The following is a 24831-nucleotide window of genomic DNA, read 5'->3' as shown; positions in this document are numbered from 1 at the left end:
GCCTGCTTTCGGCTCTTTTTGCGTCGTCAGCTTGCCAAGGGTAGGATGAGGGTCCATCGGGCCTCGCAGACCGATGCGAGGGTGATCGGGAGCTTCACGAGTATTAGCATTCCTTGGAGAAACGATCAGTTGGGAAAAATAACTGGCCGGGAACAGAACGTTTGATAGCAATCGCTGTCGGGCGGAGGCTTGCGTAAAACTTTCTATCTACTAAACAGTTTCCAAGGGCACGGAGCTTAGACCTCTCGAATAATAAGCAAAATTTCCCACTTCCGGATGATTAGGATATGCCCAATAACGTAAAGCACCTTTATGTGTCGCAGTTGGGATGGCACAGGTAGCCTAAACTTTTGTTAATACTGAACTTCCCGCCACTTCTGGCCTGTAAGCGATCGACACTAGTGCATATTCTTGTAAGATTAGTCACTAGCAGCCGTAACTGACGTCCCCTAATTATTCCACTCCCCTAAACATTCGTGGCCTTGGAGATCATCAAGAACACATGATGACAAGCGATCACCCGTCGAGCCTTTCTATCCACTTGGCTTGGGTCCTTTTTATTCACTCTTCTCTGAAATCTATCTAGGCTGTTGAATCGACCCGCCGCAGGTAGAAGCTATCACCTGTCTCGCGCATCATGGAGGCCACCGGTAGCAGCAGCAAGAGACCGGCAGTGAGTTCCCTACCTTTGCCCAGCTCAAACTGCATTGCCTGTATGCTGAACCTGTTATTGCAAGTGTGATAATTGTAAAGACAGAAAGGTGAGCTCTACATCCCCGATGTCATCATATCATCAAAACGCCGCACAGTAATGTATGTAATCAACGAGAAATGATAGACCAAATGCGACCGCGAAACACCATGTTCAAGCTGCGTGGCCTCAAACCTTACATGCCACCTGACGCATCGCTCATCCCAGAGACGTCAGCGCGTCCTTATCTCGCCCCGTTATGATGAGGCCATAGAGAGCGTGGACCGCTCACTGAAGGAAGTCTCACAGGCGGTGCAAAAGCTGCTCGAAATCAACCAGCAAAAGTCGCACTCATCACCACTGGCGTCCCCACCGTCCTTCACCGGCTGCCACTCTCCGAGCATCTCTGGCTTATCTGAGGGCTATAGAGGTGAATCCTCTTTCAAAGCGCATGTTCAGCGGGTCACCGATGCACTCAAGAATGCTGCTTCAGATCTGGAGTCGACCCTGGGCGACGATACAGCGCTCTCTGCGACCGTGCAAATGATCGACCATGCCACGCTCAGTGAAGAAAAGAGTTCCGCCCAGGCTCATATGTCACCTCTGTCTTTCCAGGCTCAATATCCCGAGTTGGACAGCAGGTCTCTTCCACCGGTTGAGAGCGTTCTGAAGCTGGTTCGATTATGTCAGACTGAAAAACAGCGATTTTTCGTCGATGTCCCTGTGATTGACGAACAAGAGTTTGGAGAGATTTGCCAAAAGGTTTGCTTTGCCATCGCCAACTTTTCCATTACGGATTGGGTTATCGTCAACGTCGGTCTGTTCTTCTTACTACAGGGGCTCAATCAGCATCATTACTCCCATTTTGGCATCACGAAATTGGACCTCGAGACATACTCTCAACTACTGAAAGCCAATGTTGAAGCTGCGATACAGTCTTTGAGGCTTTGCAGCGACCCTTCTATGCAAGCATGTCAAGCTCTGGCGGTCCTAGTAAGTCTCGCGCGACCGCCGCTGAAGCTAATTAATTCCTAGCACTAACATCAAAAGTACACGTTTTGCAACAAAATAGGTCGAAGCGCACTCGCATGGCAGTTGATATCGGCTGCATCTAGAATGTGCATTGACCTCGGCTGGCATAGACTATCTAGCGATGAGCCAAAGTTCTCAAAAAGGCGGCAAGTTTTTTGGCATGTTTATGTCCACGACAAGAGCATGGCTTTCACAATGGGCAGGACGCCGGCGATCCATCCCTATGACGTGTCAACTGAAAGGCCGTTTATACCCAAGGACCACGTTTCAGGCGTGCCAGTATAGTAAATCGTCCCCCTCTTCGGATACGTGTAGCATTCGAACACTAACAGTATCGTGAGTCTCTATGCCGGGTTCATCGAGTATGCATTTATCGTTGGCGATATGCACGTGGAGCTGTTTTCTGCTTCCGCGCTTCGTAAGCCACTGGAAATACGGAGCCAGAGTGCCACGCAGGTAGTTTCGAAGCTGCTTGAAGTCAACGAACGTATCAAACAGGTGCATATAACTTTTCATACCATTCATGAGGAGTCTTACTCATTCTCACAGTGCGTTAAAGATGATCCCTCAGACGACGACCTCTACGAAGCGCTTACCGTGTTGCTCGACTTCATGATGTACGGTCTTGTTACGATAGCTTATCGCGTCATTCCAAGCCATGAACCAAGCGATGGCCCTTTGAAGTGCAGCGACGAATGTACAGAGGCTGCTCGGAACGCCCTTCGTACAATTGTGAGAGCATTCGAATCGTGGGGGCACCTCAGAATCAGTGGGTGGACGATGCTCCTCAATATGTACGCTTTCACATGATGCTGCCATGATTATTGATGGAGGATCTCTGATACCTTGGTAGGATGTTCTCTCTAGTACCGTTTGCCTGCTTCGTTGTCCTCGCGGGAAATACAGTGGCAACAGCGTCTGAGGAAGACCTGACGCTCCTCTGCAGCGCCATCTCTGCCATTGAACCCACATCAGACAGCTCGCCTTCAGCCAAGAAGCTGTACGATGTGTGCAAGACGTTCTATGAGCTCGCCAGCTTTTCTGTCAAGCGAAAAGACTCAATAGGTATGAGACTGCAGCAAGTAGAGCAGGTGTATGGACAGCAAGCACTTGAGGATATACCTCCTTTGCCAGAGGTCAATCTTGCTGCACCTTCGTATGATCACATCATGGCTCCTCAGGACTGGGAAGCTGTCATGGATGAGTTCGATTTGGGCACTGGGGCCGGCGCATTGGCTTCTTTTGTAGAACCTTACATACCATTTGATGGGAGAATACCATGAGAGATTCTGCGGCGCGAACTAGACTAGTTTGGCAATTCGAGTTGAAGTTTGAGCTTCTTGGCTACAGGAATAATCGAACTCAAAGCTTTGCGTTCACAACAGTTCCTTTACCCTTGCAAGCAGCGTCCACGCAAGCCATAGCTTGAACTAGCTGATCATCCCGCAACCTGGGTACAACAACTTGAACACTTAGCGGCGTACCCAGATATATCTTTCGGTCAATCTTATTCTCGTCCCACAGCTCTCTGTTTCTCTCATCCCAGCTACTCAGAACCTTCCCACCCTGTGGCTGACCTAGCTGCAGGTCACTCTCCGTGACATCACGGACTGGTACCGTTCCTGCAGGATAGTCAAGCATCACCCAGCTGCTAGTCAAGCCGACAGCATTATACCCTTCGATAGGCGGCACAGGGTGCGGTGCAACAGGGCATATGACGGCATCCAGCTTCTGCTTTCTTCGGCCGTGTTCATCGTCCTCGACCCACATCTTGAGCATCTCCCGCTCCAATGTTGCTCGTTGTGCCTGAAGCTCAGCAACTTGCGTGAGTGACTGCGGTTTCCCCTTTTTGAAGCGTGCCGCCGTCCACGGCACCAGCGGCTCGCCCGTCGCGTCAATCATCTCCGCCATTGTGACGGAGCCGTCGACGCCCATGAGCTTGTTCATGACTGACTGCGCTTTTGTGAACGCCGCAGGGCATGTCAGCTCAACCACCTTGACATTGGGCGTTTCGGAAAGGGAAGAGGAAATATCATCCAGCATGTTAGCAAGAGGCGGATGAATGCTGCAATTTCCATCGCTGCGAAGAACACCGATAACCAACTCCCCGTTTCTACCGCAGCCCGAGATCGACGATCCTCTTGAGCTGGAAGGCCATGAGGCGGGCATGCAGTCCTCGCCCCAAAGAGCAGCTCGAGGAACAATCTCACGCATGAGGGCGTCAATATCCTCGACGCTGCGGCCAATAGGGCCCGCAACAGCTTGTACGGAAGTGCGGCTCATACCGTCGATGCCAGTAAGAACCTGCCCGCCGTACGGAACGCGTCCGTTGGATGGCTTGAAGCCATAGACCCCGTTGCACATGGCAGGTACACGGATGCTGCCCCCAATGTCGGTCCCGATGCCAATCATGGAGCCCTTCATGGCCACAAGGACGCCCTCGCCCCCAGAGGATCCACCAGCGGTGCACAGGCGGTTGATAGGATTCATGGTCCGGCCAAAAACGTTATTTACGGAGTCCAGACTTCCGAGAGTTTGCGGGATGTTGGTCTTGGCGATGATGACGCACCCCAAAGAGAGAAGGAGATCGACCAAGGGCGCATTGGAAGCTGCTGGCTTGTGGCACAGGTACGCCAGCCCCATTGAGGTGTCGACGCCTGCGACGTTGAATGTGTCTTTGACGGAGACGGGCAGGCCGTGGAGGGGGCCGAGAGGGGCGCCGTGGTCGCGGAGATAGTCATCGAGGAACTGGGCCCGCTTCAAGGCGGTGTCGAATAGTGGCTCCGTCAAGCAGTTTGTGAGTTGCTGGGCTATGGCACTCCTGTGGCAGAAGGCCTCGATGACTTGTTTGGCCGAGAGTTTGCGCGTGCTTATGGCTTTGAGCAGGGTTGAGATTGTGTATGTCTCGGTGATTGAGATTTCGGATTGAGACAAGAATTGGCGTGGTATGTCGAGGACTTTCTGTGGCCCGTCGCTTAGTTGAGAGGGGTCTTTTGGGATGGATCTGGTTGGAATGTGCCATTTTGATGGGATGCGTGCTGTTCTTTCGGCTTGTTTACGTCGGGCAATTTCTTTCCACGGGGCTTCTTGAGATTGAGGAGACATGTTCGTGCACGATTCGTAACATCAAAGTTCAATTTTCGGCTCTTGATGACAGCTTAGAGGTGGTGGACGATCAAGTTGTTTGTTGTTAGACTTGCTATCTCTCCAGGCTCGACTGTCGGTGGGGTTGATGATGAATTGTCACCAGGACCTCGGCATTCTATCCCACCGCTGATCGAGCCGGCAATCGTGTGAACCATCGAGTTGCTGTGTTACGTTCTAGTAGACAGAACGCGGGGAACGCTTAACAACCGCCGGTTCCCCAACTTCAATGTCTACGAGCTGATTACGCCTGGGTTTCTGGTTGGCGTTCACGGACCGCCCGGCCCCTGTGGGGTGATTTCAATCATATTGACCGTGGCCCGAGGGGGGGGGGCGCGCTGCTGCATAGCCCCGAGCTCGCGGTTCCTACGGTACGGAACGAATCTAGCACGGCATAGAGATTCTGCGGGGCATGGATATCGAGGTTCAGCAAACAGCGCAAACAGTGTGGCTATCAACACAGTCTAGGTCGATTTGCGAGAATCTTGCGGAAGCAAACGATCTAGAAGTCCTCGGCGCATAATCCTTGCTGCCTGAATACTTGGACCTTCTGTTTTCAATCGGTGACTGAGTCTCTGGAGTCTTCAAAAGCACGGTCCGGGTACCCCGTTGATAGAGTCCTGTCCAAAGCTCCCACCTACATACCTCAGTGAGGAATTGGCTCAAGTGTGAGGCTGGTGAACACAGCGAATGGTTCGGTTGATGCCCAATCAATCGCAACTGCCCTCAATAGTGTCATAGATTTGATCAACCTTTCAAGCTACCGTAGAACAAGACCGCGCCTCTTTGTAAAACCTTGAGCTTCCGCATATCGTTCCTATTGTTCTGTCCCTTCGCTGAGTCAAGACTGCAGTGAATGAATGTGGTCGCCGAGACTGGTTTTCCCAGAAGACCATACCATGCGAAGGGGAAAAGAGTCTCCCACCTACCTACATCGGACCGCTAGTTAGCCTTTTGCGCTCATCCCTTCAAGCAGGTTCAGTGAATGCATATCGAGTTCGAACAATGCCCCCACAAGAGTCCTCACCGCGATATGTTGTGCGAATGACCTGCATCAGATCCAATGACCTGGTACCATACTAATTAGCAGTGTACCTACCGGGTCGGTGAATCTGCTGACGAATGTCGCATGCACGATAGAAGAAGGCAAACAATGAGACCGGCAGGATAGCTGCAAAGTCCCAAGTCATCACATCAAGCCACCCGTCTAGAAGGAACTATGTGTAACCCTCCTGTTCACTCGAAGATATCTGTCAAATACAGAGGATGCCGTGGGAGTGACGCCTGCTCCCCGTTGTCACCCGGAGGCCGTGGCGAGCCTAATTCAGCCAAGTGAATGACTGTAAGAGACTGTCACAGTGCATCCGTCCCGTTGGAACATGGATTTTTCCTCACCTGCGGCAAAGCCAACCCGCTGACCCAATCAGACCTATCGAATCCAAACTGACCATATTGCATCTTCCAACGACATTTAGCAAACAAAGATCCCAGCCCAATCCCATGCGGCATCACAATGGAGTCCCACATATCGCCCTACCATTGCTGGGGGGCCATTTCCAAAGCTGTGTGCAGGATCCCGGGCCTCAAAACTCTGGGGCTCAGAATCGGGGTTGGTGTCGTAGTCAAAGGCTCGCTACGTCTATATCGGTAGCCCTCTATGCTTTTTCCGGGTGCTCATGCAAGTCGAGTCACCGCCCGTCTCCATGGAAAGCCGGCGGTAGACCCGGAGGTGCGGCGGCTCAGCGTCTGACGTTCCCTTCACCCCAAAACCACCTCACCAAGCAAACAAACCGGGCGTCCAATCGTAATTCGTAACACTATGGAGGGGAAGTCACTTTGGGGGGTCTCCGACCTGGATTGATATCATTCTTTTGTTGACAAACAAGATGCATGGATCCACCAAGTCCCGAGACGCATGCATACCGGGCCGTCAGCCACCTTTCAGTCGAAGAAGCGCTGTGATAAGTGATATATGTCTTTCTGCGGCGGTCACGCCGTCAAGACGAAGATTCTTTAATGAAGAGTTGCCAAAAGGAGTCATTACCCGCGACAAGGGTATCTGCCATGATCCCTTGAGCCAAGTCTTCATGTTCACAACCAACACGACCTGCGTGACGAGTTTGAGAAATCAAGGCAGCGGCTGATGTTGGCCCATTGTCACTCTGTTTCCACCCGCGCACATTGAATAGGTGACTACTCGCGCGATTACCGGCTGATATTTGACTTGTCAATAATTTCATGTGATAATGGGTCCTTGGGTCCCTGGAGTCTTGAGTGATGTGATAAAGGGAGCCAGATACTCTATGGTTCATGGATCATGGGTGTTCTTGTTTCTCCTTCTTACTTACTTGATGTAGACGTTCTGGTTTGATGCCAGTCGAGACCCCTAAGATGTTTACCAAAGTACGTGGAGAATCGCGCCTGGAAGGTGGAATGCGAGATGCTTCTGCAAAGTCCGCATGCTTTGTCCTCATCTTATGTACACCCTTCCTTCTCACTTATCTTTTCACCTACATCCGCTTTCTCTGGCAGACCCGACCTTGCAGTAGGGCAGAAGCCATACGGCCTGCTATACCTTCATACTTCGTCCCGGGACTTGGCCATGCCTACTCCATCCTCTTCAACGCCGAGAGATTTCTTCGTCCTCTACAGTGAGTGGAAACGATATGAAACTACGTCAACTTTACGATGCCAGTCTAATACTAGTCCCAGGCCTCGCCTAAAGGGCTCCGTTCTATCCCTTTCAGCACCTGCAAGTTCGCTTTGCTACGTCCTCCCCGGCGAAGGCGTACGTTCGCTTTTCAAGGGGCCTCGAGAGCTTGTCCCAGTACCTGGGATCTTCGATGCCTTGACTATCTTCTTTGGCTTGCAGGCTGCCGACTACCATGTGTTCGAACATAACTACGTCTCGGCATTCGAGAAGCGTGACGGCGCAGGATTTTCGACCTCCCATCCGGACGCATCCAGAAGAATCATGGAACATCAACGAAAAGACTTCATCACCTTCCTGAATGGGGAAAATCTCAGACTTGTGATGGACAGATTCTCATCTAACCTCAATCATCAACTCTGGCCACATAACGCTTCTGTCACGAACCAATGTCCCGTTGTGTTTCCTGATCTATATAAGTTCGTCCGCGATGCAATTTTCCGAGCGGAAGTCGAGGCCCTCTACGGGAAGCACATCTTTAAGAGTTGCCCATCATTCTGTGAAGACTTTTGGGCCTTGTATGATGCATTCCCCGTCATCTCACGTGGAGGCCCACGCTGGATGTACCCCTCTCAATACCGCACACGAGACCTTGTGCTCGAGAACCTGAGCAAGTGGAGGAGCTGGTGCAACTCCAACAGTGATCATGACGATACGGAACCGGGCAACGCGGAGTACGACCCTATTTGGGGTACCCGCTATGTGAGGAACATGGTTCGGCGCTATGAGGATCTTGGATTCTCCGAAGCCGGGATCTCAAGTGTTATCCTTGGTTTCTTGTTTGTGTAAGTCTACCCCCGGGTAATTAAGTGATTTACTCGGAGACTCACACTAATCCACATCTCCAGAACAACGGCGAACACTATTCCCGCCGCCTGCTGGATGGTTCTACATGCTCTACTGGACCAGTCTCTTACCTTGAGGTTGAGGCACGAGTTGAGCATCCGAGACAACGGAGAAAAAACATCACTAGACTGCACAGTACTATCGTCGGCTCCGCTGCTAAACTCAGTCTATCGAGAAACGTTGCGACTTCACGTTGCCGGCGCTATCGGCCGCAAATCGGTGGGTGGCGGCCTTCGTCTCCATGGAGATTCCTTCTCCACTTTACCATCGGGGACCACCGCCTTATCAGCAAATTGGCTCGGCGGTCTAGACGGATCCATCTGGAACACGGGGCGGAAAACCAACGGGGTCACGGAGCACTCTCTCGAGTCTTTCTGGGCGGAGCGGTTTCTCGAGTACCCCGACGATCCGACAAGCGGCCCGCTCCGGAAGCCCGACTCGGTGACGCATAACTACGATGTGACGGAGAAATACGTGCGCGATGATTCGAAAGCCAAGCTGTCGAATCCATCCGCGTTGCGAGGGCACTTCTTTCCCTTCGGAGGAGGCGCCTGGAGGTGTCCGGGGGAGACTTTGGCGAAGAACACCATTCTCGTCTCCGTTTTTCTCATTTTGAGGGACTTTCAGGTGGAGATCTTGGACCCGACGGATGCGGCTCAGGCTCGTTCACATCACCGAGCTATGCCATTTGGATCGCATGCCTTTGATAGAAAGGTACCGGTTAAGATTTGCAAGCGAGGTTGAAGAAAGCATCCCTTAGAATGTGACATGAGTGGAGTTTGGCGTTTCCCTTATTCAAGTTTGCACTGTTTGTTGGTGAATGAGTTGCATGATCTAAAATACCACACGGCAGATTTACAATGGAAATGAAGCCGAAATGGCCTAGTTTGTTGATTGATACAAAAGCATGTGTTTTTCTCGCCGTTTGCTACATGCCGATTGTCGATCTACTTCAAAACGAAGGTCTCCAAGAGCTTGGTCAACGCAGCAAATGCTAAGGATTTCCTTATCAGCTCGCCTCTCTCACCCAAGCTCAGTCTTCAACGGTGAACCTTGACAATGATGATTTTTCCCCTGGAAAATCCATCTTAAATTGATTTGGGAGTCTCCACTCGTCTCCTGAAATCGGAGTCAATCCCTGGCAAGTAGAGCAATATTTCCCCTCATACTGCCGAGTCAAGATAAGAATCCTCATCTTAAAGAGTACAACTACCGGTTCGTCCGATGTTTTTCAGCCCCAGAGTTTACTCATGAGCTTGACCACCGGACTCAATCTGAGTTGACAGCCTTCATCAGCCATGGCCTCTTCGTTCGTCGTGAAAGTTGCGACAGCCGCGCTGGCTGTGCAGCCGGCCTTGGCAGCGCGTAAGAACATCATCATTGATACTGACATCTTCAGTGACTGCGAGTCAGTGCCAACCATGCCCCCAAAAACTCCCCAAACACCCAGACTCTAACATCGCAACAGTGACACCGGCGCCCTCCTGCTGGCCGCAACCTCACCAGAAGTGAACCTCCTAGGAGTCAACGTCAACTACCCATCAACCTATTCAATCACCGCGACCTCTGCAATCCTCGCATACTATGGCCTCGCGGACGTCCCCATCGGTGCGCGCAGACCAATGACAGATGAGCCCTTCTTCGACACTTTCGCCTACGACCTAGGCGAATACGCAAGCAAGATCTCATACCACTATTCGGGCGGCTCGCTCCCCTTCGGCCAGGCCGAAAACGCCTCCGACGCGGTGACGCTCTACCGCAAGATCCTCGCTGAGGCCGACGAGCCCGTGACCATTGTCTCCATCGGCTTCTTTGAGAACCTCTCCGCGCTATTGAACTCCACCGCTGACGCCGTGTCTAACCTCACGGGGCCCGCGCTGATTGCGAGCAAGGTCTCGGAACTAGTTGTTATGGGCGGGGGGTACCCGTCCGGTCGGGAGTTCAACTTCTTTGGGGATAATCCTTCGCACACGGCCCACGTCGTGAACAACTGGAAGGGGCGCATGGTTTTCTGCGGGACTGAAGTCGGCTCCATCGTCTTGTCCGGAGCGAAGCTGCTTGCAGAGGGCCCCGTGTCGGATCCGGTCCGGCAGGCGTACATCTACTACAACTTCTACCGGCCACGGGAGTCGTGGGATCCGCTAACGGTGCTGTATGCTATGCATGGCCTGGGAGATGTCTTTGATTACGGCAACACGTACGGGCGCAACTTTGTGTATGCTAATGGCTCGAATGAGTGGGTTTATGACAACAACGTCACTAATCAGCACTGGCTGAACCTCAAGGTGGACAATGTCACGGCGGCGGCGGCGCTGGACAAGCTTTACCTCAAGGGGGCGTGGTCGGTAGTGAATGAGACGTTTGCATGAAGAACCCTAAGCATTACTCTCACTTCCGAACGCCGACTACCTTATTCGAGTAAATGTAAGCTTAATATTTGTCCTTGAGAAAGTTGCATTTCGGACCTTATGCGTGCGCTGTGTTTGCCAAGTTTGACGGACTTTGGTACTTGAAGCCTCTCGACCGATTGCGAGGCTTGGTAACCTTACCGATATATCACCACACTTTGATCGACGTGGAATTTACATTTCGGGCACTCTCAGTATCGGCCGCGGCCTCAGTTGCGCCGAATGTATGCGCCAAGATCACGTTGCATTCGCGCCGGCAAGGGCAACATGGGGTAGTGCCTACCACCTTCCTTAAGCCCCCTGGTTCCCCGTTGACGGATTTCCGGATTTCCCTTATGAAGCCATCGGGACCGCTGCAACATGACCGTTGAATGCTGCGGCACAGACAAGATTTCTTGCCAGAATAGACAGGATCCGAGTACGTGATGAGGGGATTCCTCCACTGTCATTGCGAAGAGACCACAGTATCGCCATCTATCGTGCTCTTATCTTGCTCAATTGCTCTCAGGAAGCTCGTGTTGCCCCGCACCCTCCGGTCGCTTCGTCTATCCGAATGTCAGTTTTGGGCGATTTTCGGTGGAGAACGTGTCCCCTCAACACAACATGGCGATAGTGTCAAATGTGACCCTGGTGACCACGGGCATAGGTTTTCGAAGCGCGCCCATCATGTCGTTCGAGGTTTAGACGTATATATAAGTATATCCTGCAGACACACTATGCCTTGGCTTCCTCGGAGCCCTGGACTATAGGACTTTGAGGTTCTTCGTAACCAAAAGATCAGCTCATCATGGTCGCCTTAAGAGCATCGTTTGCGGCATTGACCGGCATCGTGGCTTTGTCCTCTGCATTGACCGTGGAGAGAGATCAGGTGACACCGGTCTTCGAGGAAACTCATGTTCCTGGCGCATTCATCGTCGAGTTTTCCGACAATCAAGTCAGTCCACCAACTTAACCTGTGCCCATGGGCGATGCTCTAATACGCAGCAGGACGGTGCCGCATTCCTCAACCAGCTCAAGACAGAAACTGGCGCAACTGGGGTCTCCCAGCGTCTCAGCCTCGATTCCAAGGTCTTCAAGGGCGTGTCCATCCATGTCGAGGGCTCCAACAACGAGACAGCCCAAAAGATTGCCGGACTCCCGCAAGTCAAGAAACTCTGGCCGGTCCCATTGATCAGTGTACCTAAGCTGGAGATCACCTGGACCGGCAAAGACAAGACCTCATCCAAATACAAACGCCAAACAAACTCCACAGATAATTGGCCCCCTCACGTCATGACGCAAGTCGACAAGCTCCGCGCCAAGGGCTTCATCGGCACAGGCCTGAAGATCGGCATCGTCGACACGGGCATCGACTACACCCACCCCGCACTAGGCGGCTGCTTCGGCCCAGGGTGTCTCATCGAGTTCGGATCCGATATTGTCGGTGACTCCTACGACGGCACGAACGCGCCCGTTCCCGACGCGGATCCCTTTGAGAACTGCCTGGGTCACGGCACACATGTCGCCGGCATCATTGCTGCGATGGAGAACCCCATGGGCTTCACTGGTGCGGCGCCGGGGGTGAAGTTGGGTATGTACCGGACCTTTGGCTGTAACGGACAGACGACTGGCGATGTTCTGCTCGCTGGTGTGATCCAGGCCTTCGAAGATGGTAGCGACATCATCACCGGATCCATTGGAGGGCCGAACGGTTGGGCTGGAGAGGCGTTTGCCGTCACTGTTTCCAGGATCGTGGATGCCGGCGTACCCTGCACTTTCGCCGCTGGTAACGAAGTTGGTGGTACGGAGGGCCTTTTCGGTATTAGTACACCGAGTACCGGTGACGGTGTGATATCCGTCTCATCCTACCAAAGTCAGGGAGCGGATAGCGAGGGAAAGGTATCTGCTTTCACGAGCTGGGGTCCGACCTTTGAGCTTAAGCTTGCGCCGAGTTTCGGTGCCCCCGGTGCCGGTATCTTGAGCACATGGCCTGTCGCTCTTGGAGAATATGCTGAAGCATCAGGCACATCCATGGCAACTCCTCTCGTTGCCAGCATCGTGGCTCTTGTATCACAGGTAGGTTCCTACAATCAATCGGAGTGTCTCGACCATACCCTGCCCATACTAATTAGACTGACGGCGTACAGGCTCGAGGAACTAGAGACCCAGATTTGATCAAGAGGCTGCTGGCTTCAACCGCAAAGCCAAACCTCTCACAGAATTACGGAGTCGACAACATCGAAGCCGGTCTTGGCCCTGTGCCGCAACAAGGAGCTGGTATGGTCCAGGCCTACGACGCAGCGTACGCAACCTCCGTTTTGAACGTCGCCAGTCTATCATTCAACGACACCGACAACTTCATCTCCGAGACCAACTTCACTGTGACAAACATTGGAGACACAACGGCAACGTACAATGTGTCCCACATCCCAGCCTTGACTGCCACAACTCTCACCGACATCTATCGTCAAAGCTCTCCCGAGCTCTTCACGACGTACGCGACTCTGAAATTTGAACCATCAAGCTTTAGCTTGGAGCCCAATGCCACCGGTGAAGTTCGTATCAGCGTGGTCCCTCCCAAAGGTTTGGATGCGGCAGTTCTCCCGCTATACTCGGGTTGGGTCGCTCTTAATGGTACTAATGGCGATGGTGAGATCGCACTTTCGGTCCCTTACATCGGCGCTGCTACGTCTTTGAAGAACATCACAGTCCTTGCTGCGAAACGCCTCATCTTCAGCCGCAGTGACGATCCAAGAAGCCCAGACGTACCCGCTAACACCACGTTCCAGCTTTCCGTCCCAGCTGCGCATCCTGACTGGGCCTTGCCCCTGGCCAACACTTCGGGTCTCATTCTTCCCCTCGGAGCTTTGCCTAACCAATTTTTGTGGTTGGTCATGGGAAGCTCCGAGGTTCGTCTCGAGGCCGTGCCAGTTGCATCGCTGGGATCTGAGCCCAATCCGGATGCCAAGGACAATGGCCTTGGTGTGGTGAGCCTTGGAAACGTGGCGGGATACCCAATGACTTATGTGAGGCCCATTGGATGGATGAGCCCGTGGGATGGGAGCTTGGCGGATGGCTCTTGGGTGCCGGCTGGCAAATATAAGCTCAGCATCTTTGCTTTGAAAATCATGGCGGATAGAAGCCTGCCGGAGAGCTGGGATCGTTATGACTCTCCAGAGTTCATCATTCGTTACGTGGACGCATGATTGGCAACGTCTCAGTGCACATAGGCCAGGCAAATAGAGGAACTTTGTGGGCAATGAACCATTTGGAGGTTCCTGGATCTGTTCGATCAATTCATTCAAATGCTCATTGAGTCTACCTTGAAGTCTTGTAAAACTGATTCAGCGCCAACTCTTCGAAGGCAATAGCTTCCAGTGCCATCTTTTGGACAAATCCAGGATCAAAGTTCTTGTTCAAGTACGTGATGATCATCGAAAGACCTTCAGTCATGTAAGCATCAACCGCCAGTCTTGAAAAGGGTGAAGGATATGGGCCTTACCCGCTCCGGCTCCGCCACCAGTCCAGAGCTCGCCTTTCTCCTCGCCCTCATACTCCTTCTCCTCAACAACCCACCTCTGGTCAAGCCACTCAGTCTCGGGGTGTACCTGCCTCGCAAATGGCAAGAACTCGCGGTTCGTCGTGCACTTCTTGCCCTTCAGCACCCCGGCGCTGGCCAACCAAGGGCTACCGATGCACGTCGTCAACCAGACCTTCGTCGTCGGGTAGGCTTCCTTGATGAAACGTTCGGCAGCGGGAGGGCGGTGGCTAGGGAGTGGCCCGCCGATGAGGACGAGGTCCAGATCCCTAGGGCAGTCGTCGTAGGTGATGTTGGGCACGAATTTGAGGCCCGGGGTCATCTCGGCTGGCTCTAGAGTGGATGAGATGAAATAAAATTTGGTGTCGACTGGGTGATCGGCCCATTGTGCGAATTCGGGGTCGAAGTCCTTGACTTTGTTGTAATAATCGCGGGATAAGTTGCCGAAGAGGTCGATGCCCATAATATCGCTCAGCTGAACTGCCTCCAACATGACACCAATGCGGATAGACTTCTTTGATCCTAGAGTTGTCGCCATTTTGCCTGCTTGAAGACCGTATTCTCGGAAGAGGCTTGGGGTGTGCGGTCGAGTTAAACGTGGATCAAAACAGGTGCTTAGCTAGCTATCAAAACAAGCCAGAAGATGATGTATCAGCCATGAGAGGTGGTTTTACACTTCCACACAAGAAATAGAAACCTGTTGTCTCCGCACTGATGGAGTTCATCCACCTCCCTCCGGCTTCCCCATCAACGTCTTACTCAGCTGCCCTTGCACATCTTCAAACGTGGAACTCGAACCGCTGTACGGAGTAAGGTTACCTTGGTCCCTATTTTCCCCTTACGCTAGGCTCTAAGTCCGCTTATCATCCGATCGTCGAACCCAATCCCCTCCCCCCGAGCCGAGTGGCCTCGGGGCAGATCTCCCCTAAACCAAGCACACCGCTTGCGTGACTGCTAGAGGCCGCTGCACCGTGCGCCTTGAGGGAGGGGAACGGGTCCAACATTCCACTACACTGGCCCCGATCCGTGATTAGCTCCGAAGGGCATCGGAAGTTAACAAGAGTTCATTCCCGAGGTCATTCGGTCGAGCACCAGGCATCGCTCAGACGCCATGCTGATGGTGGCGCAAGTAACACCAGACTCGGATTGATTTGCCATACTTGCACCCAGACTTATTCCTTCTTGACTTAGGTTGTCGGTAGGCATCGCTCTTTCCAGGCGGCATGGCGAACTTACTGCGACCTGAGTCGATTGGGCCTGGCGCAGCCCCACACCGGACTCGGTTAGCCGGTAGTACGGACATGTCGTCCCTTCCCCGTCTGTCCCGTTGGCTGCCTAGACATGTACGTATCTCGGGACTGCATCTCGGGTGGCAGGCACGGCGGTGAAAGTGGGTCCACCGGGAGCCCGGAGTAACATTAGAACGACACCCGCTACCTCCCGTCCTGAGGCAGGCAGGACGACGACAATAGGAGACATTCCTTGCTGCTGACACTCGTGTAAATCGCACAAAGAATATCCCAAAGGTCTTCCTGCAAATATCTTGATTCTCAATCCGCCAAAAGGCCGCATCGTCAGTATCAGACCATTGCAGCCCTCTCCGTGTGGGATCTTGAAGCCTGGCCTTCATGTTTTCTTTGATTGTTCTTATTCCCGCAACTAGAACCGGACGCTCTTGACCGACTGAGTTGAAGATTTCTGTCGAAGGCCCTCGTACAACATGGCCACCGAAGGCATTGAACCAGCCGAATATGCCTTGATGCAGGAGTTATTCATTAATCCCAAGATCTACCTCCCCACACACCCGAAGAATATCGCTGAGCGGTTGCAAGAATCGCCACATATCAAATACACGCATCACCTCGACGAAATGCCTGAGTTATCATCCTTTACAATTCCAGAACCCATTTTCACCCCCGAGATCGATTTACAAGACGAGAGTGCCAACGATTTCCTTGCAAAGTCCATCCAAGTTTTTCCTCCGGAAAACATCTTCAAGCTGTCCATGGAAGCTTCTGTACCACACACGCGATTTCTACACGCCATCCTGAAACTTGAGCTTCCGTCTCTGAGAAGTGAATTGAGACATGACCTCAAAGCCCTCGGCAGGCTAATATCCGAAACTAAGTGTATAGACTTCTCCTGCAAGCTCAACGCGCTACCTCACGAACCTGTCAATGATGCGAAGGATGAGGGTCTCGGTCTTCCGCTCTCCGCGATACACTTTCACGATCAGCTTATGAGGGGAGCCGAGCCCGATGAACTCGACTACACCGAGGAAGACCTGGCTTACGTTGCAGAGTCTACACACGTTGCATGGTCCAATAAAGACTTTGAGCAGCTGTTTGCCCTGGAGACGGGCATGATGGCAGTAAGAAACCACGACCAAACTTCTCATTATGGCCTTTGCTAAGCTTACCCGATCACAAGCGGGTTGAAGCCATGACTCCCCCGTTGATCATGACGCCTTTCGCTGAAACCGACAACGCAGAGCTATTTATACCAGACGCCGACGTCTGCGAGATACATCAATTTTCCGACCCGCAGAGCCTTCTCGAGGAGGATCTCAAGTTTTCGGGACGCCTCCTGCATGAAGCCTACGATGATTTCGAATTTCTCGATGCCTCTACGTCAGACATTCTCGGTATTCCCTCAGACACACCCAGCTTTGACATCCCCACGCCTCCACGAAAAATTACAGCACCGGCCATGGAAGTTCCGATCCTGCCCAAGTCCGACGAATCCATACCTAGAAGCGAAGGGGAAGAATATTTTCGGGCGACAATGCATGATACCGCAGAGTTCGCCTTGGGGAAAGATCCATGGCCGTTAAGGTCAAGTCCTTGCTCGGAAGCAGAATCTAGATTCAATGAACATTTTAATCTTCTCTTGACGGAAAGAGCAGAAACCATGACTCGGAAGCTCGAACAAGAACAAGTCGAAGTCATAGGCGCCATAGCCAGAATGCATCCTCCAGCCCTCGATTTCAGCACACCCACACCAGACTGGCAAGGAGCTGCCCATGGCCCCCGCGAGATGTTCCTCTGGATCCGCAACCAGAACATTGGTCATCTCACATCATCACCGTGGCCACGGAATCGGCAAGAACAAACGGACCTGCGATGGATCCCTTTTCCATCATCACTGGGTCATGTGGATGTCAGGGAGTCTGTGGAAGATGGGAGAGTGTTGCAACATCTACTCAATGGACGACGGTCTACGGCACTGCCCACGAGCGTCGATTACGTGCGACAAATACGCACCCTCAAGGTGCTACGTTCCGACAATGACGACGAGGAGCTTCCGATGCCTTGGAAAGAAGACCAAGCGGAGAGTAGCTCACCTGCGCCGAGGGAAAATTTGATGCAGCTTATTAGAAAACGCAAACAGGAGCAAAATGCTATGGCTGATCCCATAGATCAGGAGTCACCCACTGTGGGTGTCAAGTGCCGTCGGACCAGCACACAATCGAAGCCGACAAAGACTCATGGACCAGGCCTGCTCCTCGGCGAAAATGAGAGCGACGCCGCGGGAAAGCTGTTGGCCAACTACATGGACCTGCGAGGCGCGAAACGAGTCGAAAGCCCATTCGATCCATTGTTCCCAATCACCAAACGCAAGGCTTCCCAAGCTCCCGCGCCGATCGTTAAACAGGTGTCATCGAAGCATGAAATACCACAGTCGACAATAAAGAAGGCCCCCGTGGACGCACCGGCCCCAGCTGTCAGGCACACAAGCGGCCCTTCGCGCATCATCATCTCTACCACCCTTCCGCGAGAAATTATATCAGCCCTCCAAGCCAAGCTATCCGACATCGATCTCGTAGACCGTGACTTCTCTCGACACAACACTCGTGTCTGGTCCCCCGGAAGCGTCAAGACCGTAGAGAAGCCATCCCCGCTATCCTACGAAGCCGACATCATTCCCTCCCCAACGACAGGCATCATTATCACATCAATCCTCAAAGTCCGACAAAAGCCTCTCCCAGGATCCAAGACGCAATTCTCCCAACTTCGCGATCGCGTAGCGAGAGTCGCACCGCTCTACAAACAACTCCTCATCCTCGTCTCGGAAGGCAACCCCACTGCGGAACACATCGGACCCCTTAACGCAGCTGATGCCGCGGTGTACACCTTCTTCGTCGCTTTCGCATGCTCTGTCAGCAACAGCAATGGCTGCACCATCGAGGTGGCCTACGTGGCCGGCGGCCAAAAGACACTAGCTCACTGGACGTGCGCCCTCGTCTCGATGCACCTCAAAGAAGCATCCCACCAGGTGCAGCAAGTCATCATGTCGGAAGAGACAGAGTGGGAAGTCTTTCTCCGACACGCCGGCTTCAACATGTACGCGGCCCAGGTCGCTCTCGCAGTCGTCAAGGGGGGTCATCCAGTCGCAGATGTAAACGGCGACGGCGGCGGTAACAATCACCAAGACCGGACACTCGTACGGTTCCTGAGAATGAGCCCTTCGGAGAGGGCGAGCGCCCTCACGGGCTTCCTTGGTGGTGGGAGTCTCGTGGACAGAGTCAATGCGCGTCTGGGCTGAATGTTGGAGTTCGCTAGCTGCAAGGGGAAGGCGTTCGGAAGCTGGCGAACCCATCTGCACAAAGTTCGGATGGATTTCTTTGTGTGCTGTGAAAAGAAGGTGTTGAGGTATGGTGTGGTGTCGGTTAACCATACGTACATTGCGTCGAACCCGCATGGTGCGTGCGATTAACCTTCGCTGCAGACGACGATCGGTTGGCTCGGGCGAGGGTTTTGCATGCGAGTTGGGACCACCAAGTGATCTAAATTGGACCTCACGTCTCATCATCGGTCCGCCGAGAACAGGGCCGCCAACTTGCCCAGGTAAAGTCCCGTGTCAGGCACGCAAAAAGACTTCCTCCCAACAGGTGGCGGCCTTGCCTACCAAGTGTGAATCGTGATACCGAGGAGGCCAAGAGTCAAGATATGTTTTGAGCAAATTTTCTGCAAATCTAGCATTGTGTATTCTGATATCAAGTCAAACACGGTAGAAGAAAATGTTGAGATTACAAGTAAAAATAACGAAGAATATGCTTCCTGAACAAACTCCTATTCCAACAGTCTTGGTCCACGCCATGTTGAGGCCAGCCTCGGCCCATGTATGTCGTGACTCTTTTTTGGTGGTCTATGCATACAACACCGAAAACGCCTTGGCCCCAATTTACATGTAATAATATGGTACAAATCGGTGGTGCGAAGAAAGAAAAAAAAGGACGAGAAAGCCGGTAACATTATGTACGCTGCAAGCAAACGTCACATCAATCCATTTGCAGTCTATATGGCATTGGGCGGAATCTTGTCTCCCTTTTCGAGAGCTTGCTTGATGGCGTCAGAGTTGATGACACTCCCCATGACCTTTGTCAAAAGATCTTCATCGGGCTGCTGGAAGGCCGGGCGGAAAGGTGGCAGGGCCTTGGTACATTCGGTCAAGTCATTGATGTTGTTGACGCCGAGGAGGGACATGCGGACATACTCGGTTGCATACGCCTAAGGTTTGGGTTATTAGTCTCGGGAAGTCTATTCAGATGGGACGAGGGTGTGACGCTGCCGGGATAAGGCTTACCTCGTTCCACATGAACTGACCGCGCGGCCCTGCTGCAAATGCCTTCCACACGCCATTGGTGCGCGGATCCTGGGAAACGTTGATGTCGCTCTGGAACTTGAAGACGGCCGGTGGGGCATTGGGATTGAGTGTCTGCTGGTAATAGGCGATATCCCAAGTTCCTGGCGTGCTGTCCTGAGGCGAGTCGGCGCGTGTAGGATCGACGAAGCGTTGCTGACTGGTGCTGTGTGCGCCCATTAGAGCGACGAGACCGGCCGGCGTGAACGACTTGTCTGCAAAGAGCTTGAATAGCTTAGCAGAGCTGTCAGACGGATCCGGCAGGAGTTTCTTCACCGCGGGCGTAGTCGAGTCTTTGCGTCCAACGAAGGTGCGAACTCGGGGTCCCAAGGGGCAGGAGACTGTGGCAACGTTGGAGGCAGTCTGGATCAAGTCGGCCATGGAGATCTTGTACTTTTTGTACTTGGCAAACCAGCCCTCCATGGTATCGCAGATCTCCTCGAGACCTTTGTTGTCGGAGCGTGTCTTACACTCGTTGGCGAGGATGATAGAGCCATCAGCTCCCGTACCGCCTGTAGATTTGGACCAAGACGCTGCGTCGTGGAAACCAAGACGAATGGCGCCACGAGCGACATTGTTGCAGCGGCCGGCATTGCCCACCATCTGTGCGGCCATATCATCGGCAATGTACTTCCAAATGCAGCAATCATCTTCTCTACACTCCGCCGAGTTCTTAGGGGGAAGATCGGAGTCGTCGTAGAAGGTTTTCAGGTCCTGGCCAGGAGCCTCAGCAGTCAGGATATCTTTGATTGCCTGGCCGGTCGCAGTGAGTTCGCGGCCTCGAAGCGTGGCAAGATCGCCAATGAGCTCTGTCGAAGGACCGCCGCCGTCCGCTTGGCGAGCCTCGAGCTTGGCATCAGCCATCATCTTATTGATATCCATGCCAGGGCGAGCAATCGCAACACCGGCTAAGGCCGCAGTGAGGAGAGACGTAGTCTTCATGATTGCAATGGTCCAAGTCCAACGACAGCAAAAAAAAGAAGAAGGGATATAAACGACTGGAACGAATCGAACCCCGCCCGAAGGTCAGGACTACTGAGAGTTGAAGCGAAAGGAGGTAGAGCTAGAAGCGAGAGATGCAGTGCTGGCTCAAGATACCGTAACGAAAGCGATTGCCATCGTCGACTATATTTATGGCAGAGGCCTTAGGCGAAGTGCGTTACGGAATGTTCTAAAAAGCTTCTTTGACTTCCGGCTCATGGACAGCCGGCCGCTAGGACAGCGAAATCCCAAGTCTGACTCCTGACATGAGATGTAGATGGAGCAGCTGCACACTTGGTCGTTCAAGTCCGTCCATGTTACATATCTCTGAGACGGGCCCCGCGGCAGCGGCGATCCAAGCAATCTTCTCGTCCGGGAATTCAGCGTTTTGCTTTTGCCCGGTACCGTCGCTAGCTCTTGGTATCGAAGTTGAAAAGCGGTTCCTAGAAGCCGCCCAGAGTATCCTTGTCGATGCGATGACGGGTATCCGCGCTGTAGATACCATCAACGTTGACGATTGTGCTCGGGCAATCGGCGGGGTTGTTTCGTTTAGCGCCCCACCAGGAGTAGATAGATCACGACCTTATCTTGTGGGATCTGATGGCGATCGGGATGCGACCGTTGCTTCTTCTCGTAACACGATAGAGCCAGGAGAGAAGAGTCCGCACGGCCATTGGTTGGCGGTCGATGCGAAAAGTCAACGGGGAGCCTCGCGATTCCAAGCAAAGAGGACTTGAACAGCGGAAAACATTCGCTCGTCCGAAGATTCTGGTAGTTGTCGGGCTAAGGCTGCTACGTGGGGCATGCTAGTCAGGAACGGCAGTGTCTGTCCAGGACGGGAAATAGTCTAATGGCGAGAACGCTTGGTCGTGGCGCCGTTCAAGTCAGACAGAGAAAGTTGTGTTTGAAGGCCTTACCGACGGTCCGTGTGACGGAACCAGCGGGGAACTCACAAGGTCTTCCTGTAAGAAGAGAATGGCAACATGGTGATGTTGACTTGCAGAACTCAACCGAAAAGTTGTTTGCTCAGTCTATGTATCGGCCGGCCAGGTCGGCGATGACGACACCTGCTGAGTTGTATGCGCTGATGTTACCCGTTCGGCCGAAGAGACTTTGCATGGATAAGAATACGATGGCATGTGAAGCCTATACATCGGTCGCTCTATGCGTATGGTCTTGATATCCGCTGACATGAGCTCGGGTATGCGAGGCATGCCCTCTCAACCTCTGCAGTGACTTTCGCTTTCGACGCCTGCAGCTGGCCTCTCAGTCCCGCCCACAACACGGCCTGGGCCAGTTCCCTCGTCCTCACTCCACCTTACGGGTTCCATCTGATTCACCGGGCAGTGTTTGATCCGTGTGGCTGAACAGTCTGGAGAGGCAGAATAGCTCGGATGCCTCTGGGACTAGACGCTCCTATCGAGCATCGGCGACACCGGGTCTGCAGAGGGCGACGTGGATATTGATCTGCTGTGGGTGTACCATGGTTTCTCGTCAGTGGTTTTAGGCCGCATACTTCAGCAATATCTGCAGTATACCATGCAGAAGGATGCACACGTACGCTATTCGTAGATCTTGGCCATAGTCGTCAGAAATTTTGTTCTCGTTTAACTCGCATGCTGGTACCTCGGCCAGAACCAGGTACAGAAAGAGCCGCTGGTCCGGCCATTACAACGGAGGAATTAGGCCCGTATCACGGTGGCCGTAGTTGTCGCAAGATGAGAGTCTCCGAACTAGTAATGTCAGGCCGGAAACATCATCATGTCCTGAAGACAGGGCAGAATCCTCCGCGTATAACACGTCTGGGGCGTCTCACTTGCGCGGAAGGTTTGGAGCCCTGCAGTAGGAAGCAGCTCTTGGTCAGCAGAGGTACCATGAGTACTTGAGTGCCTCGTGAGTTGTGGTTGGCCATATCGTTCGAGGGTAACGATGATCCTATGCATCGATTCGGAACACTTTGTCCGATACAGAGCGAAGAGCCTCCGAAATTGCTCATGGGCCCTTGGAGTCATCTGCCGACTGGTCCGTCTGGCTTTGGGCTAAGGTCCAGACTTTGAGCGACGATTCGGAGGTGATGCATGTTGATGCCAGATGAGGCTGACCATCTTTGCCCGCGACACCCAGGCCATTGTTCAACTCTTCATCCCCATGGCTGGTCCATCCGCCTGAGCAAGTGGCAATTGCTGATCCCGTGGGATGGACCCCTGAACTCCCGACGGGTGATTGATGAGCGGTCCAGTCCCATGACTTGTCATGAACGCCCTCTGTGCAGCTCACAGCTTCAAAGACGAGAACTTGGCCAGTCTCTGTTCCCGCCCAAAGCTCGAAACCACCGGATGATTCGCCAGTACCAGGGAAGACGTCACAGGTCAATTTCTGTTGGCTGTTGGTGGTTCGGCCGACCAGGACGCTCAGAGGCTGGCCTGTCCCACGCACGTCGTAGATGAGGATGCCGTTTGCCTGTCGCTCGTTGATGGCCAGATAGCGTCCACATGGGCTCCATATGGTTTGGACGATGCCATTGCCTCCGATATCTCGGCCGAAGTGAGACTTGTCAACGCCTTGAATGCTCCAATTCGCAACGGCTTTGTTTGTCCGAGTCACGTCGTAAAGACCCATCCAGCGGGACCAGGTGCCGGCGGCGACGATGGAAGCGCCAGACTCGTCCGGGTATTGGCTTGACAGCGCAGAGACCATGCCCTTCATGCCAACGCCGCCACCTTTGAGAAGATGCCGCTTGGAGGGGATGGTCGGGATGGTCAGGATGGGACCGTCAGAGCCGGTCCGTGATACGTCAAAGTGGTCGAGGCGATTTGTCGAGCCGGCTAGGAAATGGGTCCCAGGCCACGACCACAAAAGTGACTCGGGGCAAATGTACTCTTCCGTCTCCCGTCGGATGAGCTTGTAGGAGCATAGCGGTGGCAAAGAGTGGGAGTCTGCAAAGACGTGGTAGAGCTGGATGGGGTGGTCTTTGCAGCCGAGAAGTGCAAGGTGGGTTTGCGGGTCGGCCAAGGAGAAGTAGGGTGACACGGCTGCCGAGTAGAAGGGTTCCGGTAGATGCAGTTGGCCCTGCGGCGTCAACGTCCGGGGTCGGCCGTTAGGGTCGAGGAGGTCTGGCGGCAGTACGTAGGCCAACAACCGGTTGTCAGACGTTGAGGCGATTAAGGTTGTGCCGTCAGGAGTCCATTGAACTCGACGGAAGAAACTCTCGCGGTTTCCCGGTGCATCAGAATCTCCAGCGGCTAGCTCGGTGGAAGCTACGATGTCCATGGAGGAGGCGGAAAGATCAGTGGGATCCTTGGCCGAGTTTGCTAGGTCGGAGGGTTGCTGTGCAGGGTTCGCATCCTTGTTTTCCGCCGCAGGATGCATCGTTGGTCACGGTTGGCGGGCATGCGATAGGTAATGAAGATGCACTAGCATTACTCAGTGGCGGGTGTGATTGGCGATATAAAGTGAGGCTGGATCGTGCAGGGCGTTGAAGAATCAAGATTCTGCAGGCATGAAGATCGCGGTGATGGTCAGGAAGCTAAACGGGGCGCTATGTGCAGATATTTGCCGTTGAGAAGGAATCAAAGGAACGTGGTGGGAGGGATGGGATGCTCCGCGACTCGTGTTGGCGAGTATGGATGCAAGTGTTGGTGGTGATGGCAAGAAGAGATGCGGTGATGCCTGGGCCCTGAAGCGTTGCAACGTCTTTGCCTTGAATCTGAGGTCGAGTATCAGTATCGAGTCGGGAGAATCGGCAAAGGGAAGATTGGAGCGCTGCATCTGCACCATTTCTGCACTTTCCGTCAGGGCCCTAGCAAGTGGGGAGACAAGTTCGGTGAGATGGCCTTCACCACTGGCCCAAATGGGCTCA

The 24831-nt window shown here is 53.3% G+C and overlaps 11 protein-coding genes across 11 annotated transcripts; 6 read left to right on the top strand and 5 right to left on the bottom strand.

The window, feature by feature from the left end:
* The first annotated feature begins 469 nt into the window (after positions 1 to 469).
* On the top strand, positions 470 to 3046 carry BDP55DRAFT_187823 (uncharacterized protein). Its single transcript, XM_060565858.1, has 7 exons — positions 470 to 673; positions 738 to 761; positions 839 to 1684; positions 1742 to 2007; positions 2065 to 2221; positions 2273 to 2517; positions 2577 to 3046. Exons 1-7 carry the CDS (start codon positions 638 to 640, stop codon positions 3004 to 3006), a joined length of 2004 nt encoding a protein of 667 aa, XP_060428080.1. The 5' UTR covers positions 470 to 637; the 3' UTR covers positions 3007 to 3046.
* Positions 3047 to 3085: 39 nt separating this feature from the next.
* On the bottom strand, positions 3086 to 4828 carry BDP55DRAFT_554873 (amidase; the record flags this gene model as incomplete). Its single annotated transcript, XM_060569433.1, has 1 exon — positions 3086 to 4828. The coding sequence occupies one exon, from the start codon at positions 4826 to 4828 to the stop codon at positions 3086 to 3088; it is 1743 nt and encodes a 580-aa protein (XP_060428079.1).
* A 713-nt stretch (positions 4829 to 5541) lies between these two features.
* BDP55DRAFT_667879 (uncharacterized protein) lies at positions 5542 to 6058 on the bottom strand (the record flags this gene model as incomplete). Its single annotated transcript, XM_060575191.1, has 2 exons — positions 5542 to 5792; positions 5967 to 6058. Coding segments are annotated over 2 exons (262 nt in total), but the record flags the coding sequence as incomplete, so codon positions are not given.
* A 1242-nt stretch (positions 6059 to 7300) lies between these two features.
* BDP55DRAFT_694853 (cytochrome P450) lies at positions 7301 to 9167 on the top strand (the record flags this gene model as incomplete). Its single annotated transcript, XM_060577398.1, has 3 exons — positions 7301 to 7518; positions 7580 to 8362; positions 8426 to 9167. 3 exons carry the CDS (start codon positions 7301 to 7303, stop codon positions 9165 to 9167), a joined length of 1743 nt encoding a protein of 580 aa, XP_060428077.1.
* A 401-nt stretch (positions 9168 to 9568) lies between these two features.
* Positions 9569 to 10865, top strand: BDP55DRAFT_705032 (inosine/uridine-preferring nucleoside hydrolase). The gene is made up of 2 exons (XM_060578020.1): positions 9569 to 9831; positions 9892 to 10865. Exons 1-2 carry the CDS (start codon positions 9722 to 9724, stop codon positions 10790 to 10792), a joined length of 1011 nt encoding a protein of 336 aa, XP_060428076.1. The 5' UTR covers positions 9569 to 9721; the 3' UTR covers positions 10793 to 10865.
* Positions 10866 to 11618: 753 nt separating this feature from the next.
* On the top strand, positions 11619 to 14016 carry BDP55DRAFT_555018 (subtilase; the record flags this gene model as incomplete). The annotated part of the gene is made up of 3 exons (XM_060569446.1): positions 11619 to 11765; positions 11819 to 12886; positions 12958 to 14016. The coding sequence occupies 3 exons, from the start codon at positions 11619 to 11621 to the stop codon at positions 14014 to 14016; spliced, it is 2274 nt and encodes a 757-aa protein (XP_060428075.1).
* Positions 14017 to 14128: 112 nt separating this feature from the next.
* On the bottom strand, positions 14129 to 14886 carry BDP55DRAFT_555059 (DJ-1/PfpI family protein; the record flags this gene model as incomplete). Its single annotated transcript, XM_060569450.1, has 2 exons — positions 14129 to 14253; positions 14313 to 14886. 2 exons carry the CDS (start codon positions 14884 to 14886, stop codon positions 14129 to 14131), a joined length of 699 nt encoding a protein of 232 aa, XP_060428074.1.
* A 933-nt stretch (positions 14887 to 15819) lies between these two features.
* On the top strand, positions 15820 to 17006 carry BDP55DRAFT_187790 (uncharacterized protein). The gene has a single exon (XM_060565857.1). It carries the CDS (start codon positions 16069 to 16071, stop codon positions 16759 to 16761), a length of 693 nt encoding a protein of 230 aa, XP_060428073.1. The 5' UTR covers positions 15820 to 16068; the 3' UTR covers positions 16762 to 17006.
* Positions 17007 to 17030: 24 nt separating this feature from the next.
* BDP55DRAFT_667871 (uncharacterized protein) lies at positions 17031 to 19296 on the top strand. The gene has a single exon (XM_060575190.1). It carries the CDS (start codon positions 17058 to 17060, stop codon positions 18891 to 18893), a length of 1836 nt encoding a protein of 611 aa, XP_060428072.1. The 5' UTR covers positions 17031 to 17057; the 3' UTR covers positions 18894 to 19296.
* Positions 19297 to 19645: 349 nt separating this feature from the next.
* Positions 19646 to 20933, bottom strand: BDP55DRAFT_554801 (peroxidase; the record flags this gene model as incomplete). The annotated part of the gene is made up of 2 exons (XM_060569426.1): positions 19646 to 19858; positions 19935 to 20933. 2 exons carry the CDS (start codon positions 20931 to 20933, stop codon positions 19646 to 19648), a joined length of 1212 nt encoding a protein of 403 aa, XP_060428071.1.
* A 2031-nt stretch (positions 20934 to 22964) lies between these two features.
* On the bottom strand, positions 22965 to 24341 carry BDP55DRAFT_554934 (WD repeat domain-containing protein; the record flags this gene model as incomplete). The annotated part of the gene is made up of 1 exon (XM_060569437.1): positions 22965 to 24341. The coding sequence occupies one exon, from the start codon at positions 24339 to 24341 to the stop codon at positions 22965 to 22967; it is 1377 nt and encodes a 458-aa protein (XP_060428070.1).
* Positions 24342 to 24831: the final 490 nt, after the last annotated feature.

The sequence above is a fragment of the Colletotrichum godetiae genome, assembly GCF_030913485.1.
Source record: "Colletotrichum godetiae strain CBS 193.32 chromosome Unknown BDP55scaffold_27, whole genome shotgun sequence".
Taxonomy (NCBI): domain Eukaryota; kingdom Fungi; phylum Ascomycota; class Sordariomycetes; order Glomerellales; family Glomerellaceae; genus Colletotrichum; species Colletotrichum godetiae.
The sequence above is the reverse complement of the archived record's forward strand: the minus strand, read 5'-3'. Positions and strand labels throughout refer to the sequence as shown.